Source organism: Elephas maximus, chromosome 2, assembly GCF_024166365.1.
Source record: "Elephas maximus indicus isolate mEleMax1 chromosome 2, mEleMax1 primary haplotype, whole genome shotgun sequence".
Taxonomy (NCBI): domain Eukaryota; kingdom Metazoa; phylum Chordata; class Mammalia; order Proboscidea; family Elephantidae; genus Elephas; species Elephas maximus.
The window spans coordinates 233,088,532-233,101,871 of record NC_064820.1 but is presented as its reverse complement, the minus strand read 5'-3'; the positions used below and the strand labels follow the sequence as shown (position 1 = coordinate 233,101,871).

General features: G+C 48.2%; 1 protein-coding gene across 2 annotated transcripts in view; it reads left to right on the top strand.

Moving 5' to 3' along the window:
• The window catches only part of SNAP47 (synaptosome associated protein 47), a 154,362-nt gene that overhangs the window by 70,963 nt on the left and 70,059 nt on the right, over positions 1–13,340 (top strand). The window contains exon 5 of one of the 2 annotated variants that reach the window (XM_049875120.1): positions 7,273–11,172. The exons of the other annotated variant lie outside the window; for it this stretch is intronic. Coding sequence (XP_049731077.1) covers positions 7,273–7,419 — 147 coding nt within the window. The 3' untranslated portion in view covers positions 7,420–11,172. Of the gene's footprint in view, positions 1–7,272; positions 11,173–13,340 lie in introns of those variants that run through there. 2 annotated transcript variants of the gene reach the window in all.

The window sequence follows — 13,340 nt, the reverse complement described above, 5'->3', positions numbered from 1 at the left end:
TGCTAATTTCTCACTGCACGAAAATTCACAGTTTTTCATTGAGTCAGCTTAATAACAAGATCCAGGCAGACAGTCTAGCTAATTCTAAACACACTTTAGAGGCTTAATATCAATGTAGTGATGTTCTAAATCCTAGAGCTTTATCAGGAGGGAGAGCGAGACATTTTCTTTTTTTCAGAATGTGTTGAGACAGCAGCTAGCTTTTACAGACCATTTTGGAAGCATTGAAGACCCCATTTCTTCTGCACAGCTTGCTCTTTCTGTCCCGTGCTGACGCCATTTTTTCAGGGTTGTATGTGGTGGTATGGCTTACAACAGAGATTTGTGTCTCGAGTGCCTAGTCTTCCACCTTGATGATGTGTGTAACGTCACATGGCAGGCACAAGACACACATTTATACACGTCTTCTTTGGTGAGGTGACCTGCTCTATTTTATTAAGCTGTTTTTCTTTAATTTATTTTTTGTTTTTATAAACAAAATGGAAATGGTTAGAAGGCAAAGGAGTCTCCATATTTGCTTTTCTGGTGCACCTGATTCAGCGTTGCCGTTGACCCAGACTGTGTGTGGCCCTTGTTCCGAGCTTTGGGGTGTTCTGTGGAGGTGGAAGGCAGCCACAGCACTGGAATGAAGCCGAGGCTCCCCCACTTCCAAGGCAGCTGGACAGAGGCCATAAAGCGGTGGCTGGCACAGTCCGCAGGGCCCAGAGCATCTTCCTCATGCATTGCTGTTTGAGGAAAATAACTTCCACTTTGTCCGATGGGCCCACAGATATTTGTTCCCTTTTGTTTTTGCCTCATTCGCTCAGTTTATTTGCTCAAGTTGGGCCTCCCCACTTCCTGTCTGAAGCGCCCAGGACTCTTCCCCTCCCCGGCTTTGACGTGGGTGAGAGGGGTTCAGATGTCCTGCTGGAGAGCTAAACGTGTTGCTCTGGCTTTGGCTGAGCGTCTGTGACTGCTCCAAGCTGAAGAGCTTTTAATGTTTCTGTGGTTTCTCTCAAGATGCTGCTTTTGCCGGACCTGCATGCGCACTTTTCTGCTTTGCCTGCGTTCACATGGAGTGTGTATTTCTTTGGCGTTTATGGAAGTTCATTTCTCTAAAAACACTTCTAAGCAGATGATTTCATATATAGGTAAAAGCATGGCCAAGAAGATGGCTTGTTTGGTGGTGTAACAGGGACGTGGGGAGCGTTCATTTTGCGCCTGGCCTTTGGTTCAGAGCCCAGCGAGGACTCATCCGAGAGGCCACTTGATATTTCAGAGGTTGGCAGCATGACACATTGGTGACTAGACAGCTTGTCATCCTAGGCCACAAAAGTAACAACTGTTTTTAAGGTTTGGCCAGACGTCGTGTTCTCCATTCTTTCCACCCCATGTTGTATGGAATTCACACGATGCTGTTGAATTGCTTCAATCCCCTTCTTAAAGGAAGAGGAATCTGGACCAAGGCTCCAGGAGGACTGGTAGTTTGAAGGTTCATTCAGTAATTTTCTTTGTCTGCAGACCTAGTAGCTGTGAAGATCTCTCTTGTAATTTTTGCCAGATTACTTAATTTCAAGTGTCATTTTTGCAGACAGACCAAGGATCACTACAGATGATGTGGAATGCGTGCTATTTTTAAAGCCTTCTTTTTTGTGAGACTTTTTCCAAATCGGAAGTCCTGCGGGAACCAGTCTTTATTTGGACTGAGTGTACAGTAAAATGTCAGCTGTTTCTTGGGCATAAAATGAGTTGTATATGCAGTGTTTATTATTATTGTCCTTGTTAAGCAAAGACCCAGAGATACAGGTTTCATGCTTTTGCCACTGTTTAATTGTGGACTGGAAAAGAGTCGGTTAACACATCTTCTTGACGAAGATGGTTGATTAAGGCCTAGAAGCACGTAGGATTTGTCACTGAAATGGCTATTGGTGGAGAGGGTCGTCCTGTGCCCATGGCCCCCTGCTGTCAAGGTCACCATCCCTGGTCACACATGGCTCCTGAGCACTTGGACAGTGTCCAGTCCAAGTTGAAACCCTAAGTGTAGCTTACATACCAGATTGCCGAGACTTAGTATAAACAAATGATATAAAATATTTCATTAATAATTGTTTATATTAGTTACATGTTGAAATGAAAATCTTTCAGATATATTGGGTTAAATAAAATATATTATTAAAATTAATTTTACCTCTCACTTTTTACTTTTTAGAATGTGGACATTAGAGAATTTAAAATGACACATATGGCTTGTATTATATTGAACTTCTTGCCATAGACACTCAGGACTGTAAGGGATGACACAGGTCCTGGGCCCAGCCTGCCTCGGATGAGTGAATTCTTTTCTGCCAGTCCCTGGTGAGGGTCTTCATGCCATGTTCTTGGAGGAAGTATGTACTTCCTCTGCGTGTCCCACTAGCATGGCCTCTATTGGTCACAATAGTAGTTAGGGTAGAACAGCACCCATGGGCCCTGTCTCTGCTCTCAGCCCACTTGGTCAGCGTTGAGCTTGACCCCCAGGAGCTTGGGGACTTTGGGCAAGTTTCCCGACCTTTCTTGGCCTCATCTGAAAAACGGAGTTAGTTTGAGGATTAACTGAGCTAAAATGTATAAAGTTCCTAGAACAGTGTTACGGCATATTATGTGGGTCCCGTAACTCTTAACTTTTACTTAGGCTAGCTAAGCCAAAACAACCAAACCTGTTGCTGTCAAGTCAGTTCCGGCTCATAGCAACCCTATAGGACAGAGTAGAACTGCCCCATGGAGTTTCCAAGAAGTGGCTGGTGGATTCAAACTTCTGACCTTTTGGTTAGCAGCTGTAGCTCTTAACCAGTACACCACCAGGATTTCTTAGGTTAGCTAGGGGGTGAAAAAAGCAGAAAATAAAGCTATGTATGCTTTAATCCCGAACTCTACTTTTTTGCGAGAGCATATGGATATGGGAATGGGGGAAAAAATAGCTAGGTGTGAATATACCACGGTATTACCAGTAGTGCTTATCTGATAAGTATGGATTTGGATTTGGGTTATGGATGACTTTTGTTTTCTTGTTTCCTAATTTACTACATGCACTTTTATCAGAACAAAACCCAAGGAATGTCCTCTACTGAAGGAAACAAATGGTTTTGGAGATAGCACAACTGTGTCTGAGCTGGTTTTGAGTGCCATTGTGCTGAGAGTTCTCACATTCACAGCCTGACCCAAGGCTGTGGAGCTCCAGTGGTGGGTGTCCTTCCTAAAAGCCCTGCCTCCCCAGTTGTGAGCTCAGGCACAAAGAGGTCATTGTTTACAGCTAGGAGCCTTGGGGTCCTCAAAGACATTTCCATTTAAAATAAACCTGTACTGCTTTTTAAAGTGATTTGAAGAAGAAATACAGACTCCAGAGAAGGCTGTCCTGGGGTCTCTGTGACGTGCTTGATTAGCACAGATGCAGCTGCCTCATTGGACATCAGGTAAAGTGGCACATGTACATGAGGGCAGCTCTTCTGGGAGATACTCTGTGCATATTCTGGGTGGGGCAGAGGTACACGAGAAAGGACCACTTACCAGAGAAGGCACACTGTAGGTGGGCTGGAGGTAAACGAGAAAGAACACTTAACCAGAAAAGGCATACTCTAGGTGGGATGGAGGTAAGTGAGGAAGGAACGCTTGCCAGAGAAGGCACACTGCAGGTGGGATGGAGGTAAGTGAGGGAGGAACACTTAGCAGAGAAGGCACACTCCAGGTGGGATGGAGGTAAGTGAGGGAGGAACACTTACTAGAGAAGGCACACTCCAGGTGGGGTGGAGGTAAGTGAGGGAGGAACACTTAGCAGAGAAGGCACACTCCAGGTGGGATGGAGGTAAGTGAGGGAGGAACACTTACTAGAGAAGGCATACTCCAGGTGGGATGGAGGTAAGTGAGGGAGGAACACTTACTAGAGAAGGCATACTCCAGGTGGGATGGAGGTAAGTGAAGGAGGAACACTTAGCAGAGAAGGTACACTGCAGGTGGGATGGAGGTAAGTGAGGAAGGAACGCTTGCCAGAGAAGGCATACTCCAGGTGGGATGGAGGTAAGTGAGGGAGGAACACTTAGCAGAGAAGGTACACTCCAGGTGGGATGGAGGTAAACGAGAAAGAACACTTACCAGAGAAGGTACACTCCAGGTGGGATGGAGGTAAGTGAGGGAGGAACACTTAGCAGAGAAGGCACACCCCAGGTGGGATGGAGGTAAACAAGAAAGAACACTTAGCAGAGAAGGTACACTGCAGGTGGGATGGAGGTAAGTGAGGGAGGAACACTTACTAGAGAAGGTACACTGCAGGTGGGATGGAGGTAAGTGAGGGAGGAACACTTAGCAGAGAAGGCACACTGCAGGTGGGTTGGAGGTAAGTGAGGGAGGAACACTTAGCAGAGAAGGCACACTGCAGGTGGGTTGGAGGTAAGTGAGGGAGGAACACTTAGCAGAGAAGGTACACTCCAGGTGGGATGGAGGTAAACAAGAAAGGACACTTACCAGAGAAGGCACACCCCAGGTGAGATGGAGGTAAGTGAGGGAGGAACACTTAGCAGAGAAGGCACACTCCAGGTGGTTTGGAGATAAATGAGAAAGAACACTTACCGGAGAAGGCATACTGTAGGTGGGATGGAGGTAAACAAGAAAGAACACTTACCAGAGAAGGCACACCCCAGGTGGGATGGAGGTGAGACAGGAACACTTACCAGAGAAGGCAGGCGCCAGGTGGAATGGAGGTAAGTGAAACAGGAACACTTAGCAGAGAAAGTGCATGGGAGACCCTGCTTCACATGGTGGTGAATGATGGTTTTTTTTTTTTTTTTCTTTTTTTATTATGCTGTTTGGGCATCAGCCATATGAGATCATAGAAATGAGAGATGGAAAAGACCTACTGTATTAGGTCATCCAGTCCGTCCCCCTCTTCCAGAGCCAGATTGATCCCCACAGTATATTTTCCAGGGCTCTATCCAATTTTTTAAGTGACTCAACTGATGGAGTTTCCACCAGTTCCCAGAGGGTGCGAAAAGGTTGTTGTCTGAGTCTGCTAACTTGAACCAAGAACTTACTCTTGAGCCTAATGGCAGAGATAATAGTAATAAAGCCGTATTTGGGGTTAGGTCCTGCCTCTGTCACCAGCTTGCTGTATGACCTTAAATGGCTTCAGATCTCAGTGCCCTTGTCTCCTGCTACAAAGTGAGGGTGGGGAGCTGGGCCCGGTGGCCCGAGGCTCCTTTAGTTTAAACATTCTGAGACTTGGCTGCTAGGACCCTTACATAGTGCTTTATAGTTTTCACAGCTTGTTCACATTTGTGATCTCATTTGAGCCTCACCAGTCCTCTGGAACAAGGAGGATCTTCTTGTCCTCCTAGCATTCTGACCATCTCGCCGCCTTGATTTGGTTTCTCATCAACCGGACGAAGTGCAGGCGTAAAGAGCGCACTGCCCAAGCCCTCCTGGTCAGACTGGAAGTGAGGTGTGCCTCCCGATGTCAGGCTCAGGTGCTTTTGGCTTAGCGCGTGGCTACCGCAGGTGGGACCCAGCTTGCTCTTGGGTGGGGTGGGGCTGCTACCTTTTCTGGCAGTGGCACTGCGCAGGATTGTTGTAGGACACTGAGTCAGTCACACCTCACCTGTGAAGCACAGAGCTTCCTGACATGGCTTCCCGTCCCATCACCTGGGAGAGCCTGGGTGGGGCCTGCTTTTCAGGATGGATATGATACATGATCAGTGGGTCAGAGCTAGGGTTGCGCTGAAATCGTCAGCACAGCTGTTCGCCGCTGGTATTCCTTACCTTTGTGCGAAGGTGTGCTGAATGTATCTTCAGACGCGTTGACGCCCTGGGAGTTAGTAAACACGGTATTGAGGGTTCCTCCGTATTGATTCAAATTCTGCAATTCCTTTTTCTTGACCTAAGCAGTGATCTGTGACTTTCCCTAAAGAGAGTGCGTTAACATTTATTGCAAATGGTTGGTCATGAAGATTTCTTTTTAAACGTACCTTTTCTGTTGTCAGCTTGAGCATATTAAATTTTAAAACCCAGGCTCAGCAAGTGCGTAGTTTAAGTAACATTTAACAATGTGATTAATCTCAATAGAATTGTAATAAAATGGTTACTCTTGTTTATAAAAATACATGAAGTATGACGTGAGTCATAGAAATGGGGGGGCCTGGAGAACTGCAGATGAGACTGATGGGTCTCCCTAGTCCACCACACTTGAGTGGCCCTCCTGCCCCTGTGAGGTGCTGCTGTCTCTCCAGGAGATCCCCGTGTGAGATCCGTGTGTAATGCCACCGCAGGGCTCAGTGGTCTCCACGCTCAGCCAGCATCTCTCTAGTCCCTTGACGTGTCCTCAGCCCCACCAGTCCTTGGACGCCTCTTTGGTGCTTTCTCCACTCCCACCCACTCTGTCGGAGCAGATCCTGGGTGTGGTGTGGCCTGGAACCCCCGAGTCACCTTTTCCAGGCATGAGCTCCAGCGTGTCTCAGAAAGCTGTGTGATCTTGCAACCCTGTGATGGGTGTGTGTGATGTGAACTCCTCCACCACTTTGGGTTGTGTTTTGTCTTTTTGTATTTGTTTGTAAAATATTACAAACATATAGACAGGAAAAGGGCTTTGCCTTTCTTTGTAAATCTTGTTTTTCCAGCTTCAGTATGCAGTTAGGTACCTGGGCACAGACAGGTGATGAAAAGAAGAGTGAGTGAGAACAGGAACTGAAACATAAGTTTCGAAGCTGTGATCCTGCATGCTGCCTTCTGTGCCCAGCTGCCACGCTGAGCGTGTGCAGGGACCCACTGTGATCAGAAGTAGTGGTGCCCACCAGGGGTGCCATTGGCCAGCATGTTGGTCGCGGGTGGATGGTGCACCCAGGACTGCACAGCCACCTCCCTGCTCCGATGGCCTCCTCTGAGTGCAGGCAGGAGCAGGGCAGAGGGCAAGTGCGTCCTCCCGAGACAGCCTCCACAGCAAGCAGCCTGCTCCACAGGTAAGGAGGCTGACACTGAGCACCTTGCTCAAGGCCAGAGAGCCGAGACCCTGACCCTCTGACCCTCTGACCTCCAGACCCAGACATGTGACCTCTAGGACCCTTTGCACACTGTCATAAGGACTCTGTCTCCTGATAGAGGTGCTCATTGTCCTCATTGACACACTGCCCCCCTCAGGTCACAAGCACAAGAACACTTCATTTAAATCACTAAATAACGTTTCTTAAATATTGTAAAACTGATGGAAGAAAAAGTCATTACGCATTATCTAGAGCGTTAAGCACCATCTACTGTCATTTTGTGCTCCTCTCCCAGATCCTGAGGAAGCTGAAGAGTCTCGCCTTGGACACGGAGGTAGAGCTGGAGAGACAGGATGAGGCTTTGGATGGCATCAGCTCATCTGTGGACCGGGCGACCCTCATCATCGACAAGCACAACCGACGGATGAAAAGACTGACGTAGCGGGAGAAGGAAGTGCAGGTGGGGCTGCTCGTGAAGACAGTCCCTTCTTGACCCCTGCATGTTTCCCTTGAGACGGAGGCCCCGGGAAGTAATTCCAAAGACGGGAAGTGTTTACAAGCTCTGCCCAAGAAGGTGCCCTTTCCTTGGGATGAAGGGATTGCTCATCTGACCTCTGCTATGAAGAATTGTGGGGGAAGGGGAGCTGGGGGTGATAGTGACTTCCACTTAAGGGGTTTCTGAGCAGTGAAGCAGCGGCGCAGCCCAGAAGGAAGGGGTTTCTGCCTTCACACAGAGAAGATGGGGCAGTGCCGTCCTTGCTCGCGCACCATGCCCACTCAGCTGGCACTGCCACCTTCTAGAGTCAGGCTCAATCACCACACGCTATTCACAGTGGTGCTGAGCCAGCACTGTCCTGGAATCAGGAGCTCTTCCTCTCCATGTCGGTGGGCCAGGCGGCCACCTGCCTGCTACAGCTGCTGCTGCGTGCTGCCCCACGTTACCAGCTCGAGTGTAGGCTGTGTCTTCATCTTTCATCCCCCGAGCTGAGCGTGAAAGGAAGGGCTGAGTCTTTCTGGAAGAAATTGGCTGCTCACTTCTAACTCTGCCTGTCTTGACACTGCAGGCCGCTTCTGCGTCAGTGAGTCTCTTCTTCAGGGCCACCTGCTTTCTGCTGTGAGCTTCCCGAGCCCATGCGCCCTCCCGGCTCAGCTTGGGGCGGGGAAGACAAACCCTTCACCGAAGCTTTTGCTTTCTCCTCTTTGGTGTACAGGCCAGTTTCCGTTTTAGGAAGATTGAAATTCTGTAGTTGAAGTTCAGAGTCTAGTATATCTCTAGGTTGTCCTCTAAACACCTGAAATACCCTTTCACTGGCCAGTTTTTAGCCAAAAGTGAAAATAGTAGCTATACCTTTCTTTTAAAAAACGTCGATTTTAGCTTTTACTGCCCTGTTTCTATCCAGAAACAAAAAAGAAATGCCAGCTTTAGAAGAGTGTTTAAAACTACTTAATGATTCTCCTCTTTGCTTGGTTTATGTATTGTATTTTAGTTAGGGGGCAAAACATGGCAGGTGCTCCCCTCACCTCGGGGGGGGCATCTCAAAATAAGGCGGGCTCTGCGTGGTGTGTGATGAGACGTGGAAGGGGTGTGGAGGCATTCTCGGGCCTTTACAAACAGCCCCTCCCTTATCACAGCATGCCACTTCATCAACTTTTAAAGCTTTTCACTTCCAGACTGCTTTGAAACAGCTGCGGGAGGAATTGTCCCCAGGAGGGCACAGCGAGACCATGTGGGAGATGTTCCGTGAAGCTCCTTTTCTCTGGTCCACGCGTCTGGTGGGTTAGACTGCAGCCTGGTCAGGGCACCTTGTCTCGTAGGCACTGCTCACATTTGGGGAGAAAGCCAGGAGGTGGCTGTGGGAGAGGGAAGGTAGGAGGGCCACAGACATGACTGAGACACAGAGTGTGTGGCGATGTGCCCGGGGAGGGCTGGCAGCCCTTGATAGAGGGGTGAAGTGTCGGAGGAGGCAGACGAGTCCCAGCGGCAGGCCAGGTGGGCAGGACTGTCCAGCAGCGGCCTGTACTCTGTTGGGGAAGGAATGAGAGAGCAGGTCTTCTAGGGAAGGGGACTTCGAACTGGCCTCAAGGGCAGGCAGAACGGGGCGAGGAGTACGCGGCGTGGTCTGTGTCCCAGGGCCCCGGCAGTCCCTATCTCCTGCAGCATAGGTGTAGGCAGGGGACCCCAGGCACAGGAGACGAGCAGGAAGGGGAAGCTGTGTGTGCTGGCAACGGAACCGGTGCCTGTGTCTGTGGCGGGGATGCTGCCACGGGGCCTGGAGACTTGGGGAGAGCTGCAGCGGCCTGCTGTCCTGCGGTGTGGCAGGGGTGGCCAAGGGAGCACAATCAGAGCCTGCAGGTGGGCCTGGGTGAAAGGACCAAGGGACCAGGGAGGGCTGCTCACTTGGGTGGCAATGGGCTCGGCAGTGGGGGAATCAGCCCAGAGAGCAGACCAGGTAGATGGAACCCTCAGGCGGCTACAGTGAAGCAAGGCAAGGCTGTGTACGCCACTTGTCATCAGTTCTGCTCTACGCATCGGGGTCAGGCATCCCCTTTGTTTTGCTCTCAGATGTGAACCCTGGGCCCTGCCATTCACTCACGACCCCTGCCTATGGATCGACCACATCGTATGTGCTTTATTCCCGCACCAAACAGCACCGGCCCTTTCACCTAGTGTGCATGGAATGAATGCCCTTAGTTTTGGTGTCACCCCTCAGGTATCTGCACTTTATAAATTGTGTTTCCACATAAAGCTTGCTTTGAGCTCCGTGTTACAGAGTATATAAAGAAAGCAAAATGCAAAACCCATGTTTAGTGCACCTGTAATACCAACAATGAACCGAAATAAAACTGCTTTGACATTTCATCAAAAACTGCAGGTTCTTTTTTTTGTTTAGGGCAGGGGTCAGCGTGCTTTCTGTAAAGGGCCAGATAGTAAATGCTTTAGTTTTCGAGTCACCCCTGCTGTTGGTAGCATAAAAGTAGCCACACACGTGTCAATAAGTGAGCGTGGCCGTGGGACAGTAGCACTTGAAAATTAGAATTTCAAGTAATCTCACGTGTCATGGAATATTCTTCTTCTTTTGATTTTCGTTTAAAAGTGTGAAAACCATATTTAGTATGCAGGCGCTACAGAGACAGGCAGTGGGCTGGGCCTGGCTGCAGCTTCTGAGCCTAGGTGGGGTGTGCATGAATGCAATTAGATGCTAGTAGTGGTCCAGCACTGTGCTTGGGCCTGTAGCCTGTGGCTGACACTCGTCTCCCAGCTCGCAGAGCCCTTGTGTACCTGTCCCCTCACCACTCTAGCCCCCCAGACTCGACCATGGCCCTCAGCTCACAAAGCCCTTGTGTACACGTTGTCCCCTCACCACTCCGGGCCCCCAGACTCGACCATGGCCCGCAGCTCACAGTGCTCTTACGTACACATTGCCCCCTTCGCCACTCCAGCCCCCTAGACTCGACCATGGCTCCCAGCTCACAGTGCTCTTGTGTACACATTGCCCCCTTCACCAATCCAGCCCCCCAGACTCGACCATGGCCCCTAGCTCACAGTGCTCTTATGTACACATTGCCCCCTTCACCACTCCAGCCCCCTAGACTCGACCATGGCCCCCAGCTCACAGTGCTCTTGTGTACACATTGTCCCCTTCACCAGTCCAGCCCCCCAGACTTGACCATGGCCCTCAGCCCACAAAGCCCTTGTGTACACGTTGTCTCCTCACCACTCTGGGCCCCCAGACTCGACCATGGCCCTCAGCTCACAAAGCCCTTCTGTACACGTTGTCCCCTCACCATTCCAGCCCCCCAGACTCAACCATAGCCCTCAGCTCACAAAGCCCTGTGTATACGTTGTCCCCTCACCATTCCAGCCCCCCAGACTCAACTGTGGCCTGAGGCACCTCCAGAACCATCCTTGTCACCTCTGTGGTTGGTGTAGCTTATTGAATCCAGGATCCCAGCCATGGGACACGTGGCCAGGGAAAACACACATCTCATTTCTTAGCAAATGCTCTTGCTGTCTGGTGCTTTGACCCTGCTGTGTTTGCCAACACTCAGTCCTGTTCCTTTTAAAAGACAGAACTCCAGAAAGGGGACGGGCCAGGAAAGGAAGAGTGAAGGAAGGGAGTTTCCATCCAAGATTTTATCTTGCGTCCCAAAATCAACAAAAAACTTTTTTTTTTTTGCCAATTCAACTTTTTACAGGTGTACAACTTATTGACAGCAATTACAATACTGCAACCTATTGTAATTGCTGTGCAGCCCTGCTCTTAACCGATGCAATATTTCCATTAGCGTTAACTCCCTTTTTCCCGCTCCTTCCCACCCCTGGTAACAAACTTTGGTCTCTATGCATTTATCTTTTCTTGTCTTTTTATATAAGTGAGATCATACACTATTTGTCCCTTTGTGACTGGCTTATTCCACTCAGCATAATGTCTTCAAGCTCCGTCCATACCATAGCATGTATCAAGACTTCATTTCTCCTACTAGCTGAGTAGTATTCCATTATATGTATGTACCACAGTTTGTTTATCCGTTCATCTGTTGATGGGCATTTAGGTTATTTCCACCTTTTGGCTATTGTGAATAGTGCTGCAGTGAACATTGGTGTACAAGTCTCTGTTTGAGTCTCTGACTTCAAGTCTTTTGGGTATATACCTAGGAGCGGAATTGCTAGGTCATGGGATAATTCTATTTTTAGTTCTTTGAGGAAATTCCACACAGTTTTTCACAATGGCTGTACCATTTTTCATTCCCACCAGCAGTGGATAAGGTTTTCAGTTTCCCTGCATCCTCACCAACATTTGTTATTTTTTAATTTTTATTTTTTACCTTAGCCATCGTAGCAGGAATGAAATGATATCTCGTGGTGGTTTTGATTCACATCTCCCTGATGGCTAATGATGGCTGAGCATCTTTTCACGTGTTTGGTGCCCATTTGAGTGTCCTCTTTGGTGAAATGTCTATTCAAGTCCTTTGTCCATTTTATGATTTTTTTTTTGTCTTTTGTCAAAATTTTATATGTATTTTGGTTATTAGATTCTTGTTGGATACATGGTTTCTGAAGATATTCTCACAGTCAGTAGCTTGTCTTTTCACTTTTTTTGTGAAGTCTTTTGATGAACGAAAGTTTTTAATTTTCAAGGTCCTATTTATTTATTTATTTGGAGCCCTGGTGGTGAACTGGTTAAGAGCTTGGCTGCTAATCGAAAGGTTCACAGTTCAAATCCACCAGCCGTTGCTTGGAAACCCTATGAGGCAGTTCTGCTCTCTCCTATAGGGTCACTATGAGTCATAGTTAACTGGACAGCAATGGGTTTGGTTTGGTTTTTTTAGTTTATTGATTTAGTCTTTTGCTGTTTGTGCTTTTGTTATTATATTAGGTATCCAGGCCTGACATCATTGCCCCTGCTTGTTCTTCTTAGAATTGTATGGCTTTAATTGGCATATTTAGGTCCTTAATCCATTTTGAATTTGTTTTTGTATATGGTGTGAGGCCTGGATCCTGTTTCATTTTTCCACACGTGGAAATACAATTTTCCTGGCACCATTTATTGAAGAGACTCTTCTTCCTCCATTGAATGGACTTAGTATCCTTACCAAAAATCAGTTGACCATAGATGTGTGGCTTTATTTCTGGACTCTCAATTCTGTTCCATTGGCCTCTGTGTCTATCATTATACCAGCGCCTGGCTGTTTTGATTACTGTAGCTATCAGTTCCTTGAGGCATTTGCAGACTGTGAAACACTCACCTATATGTGTTTAGTAAAGGTGGGAGTTTAATCAAATGCCCTCTGTCAAAAGCAGCTGCATCTTAGTTGAGGCATCAGACACTCAGTTTGGAGTATGCCACAGGAAGCCTCTTCCTTTAGGACGTTGTCTGAGGCCTGACCCCCAGCCTTGTCCTCTCGCTTCTGCCGTTTCAGTTATTAGTTTGGAACTTGAGAAAACTTAAAAGAAACTCAAATTATAGTCGGTTTTAACATTTGCAACTGATTTTCAAATTCACGTATTTCAAGCTTTTGGCATCCATTTGGAAACTTGGATTAGCAGTGATTTGTTGAAGAGCTAATTTTTCTTGATTCATTTTGAAAGCACAGGGTTAGTCCTCTGGCTCATCTGAAGGCAAGGGTGGTCCTTTGTGACGCTCTTGTGGTCCTGGATTCCCAAAAGGGTGTCTCCGACTCACCCACCAGCTTCTTTAGGGAAAAGGACGGTGGTATGGGGGTAAGTGGAGAAATGCATGCGCTTACAGACCCTAGAGGGCTCTTGACCATCCTGGAAGACCCATGTCAGAGGAACCTGTAGAGTGACGGAGCATGGGGGCCATGTGGTTAGTCCCTCAGCTCTGGCGCTCAGGGGACCCA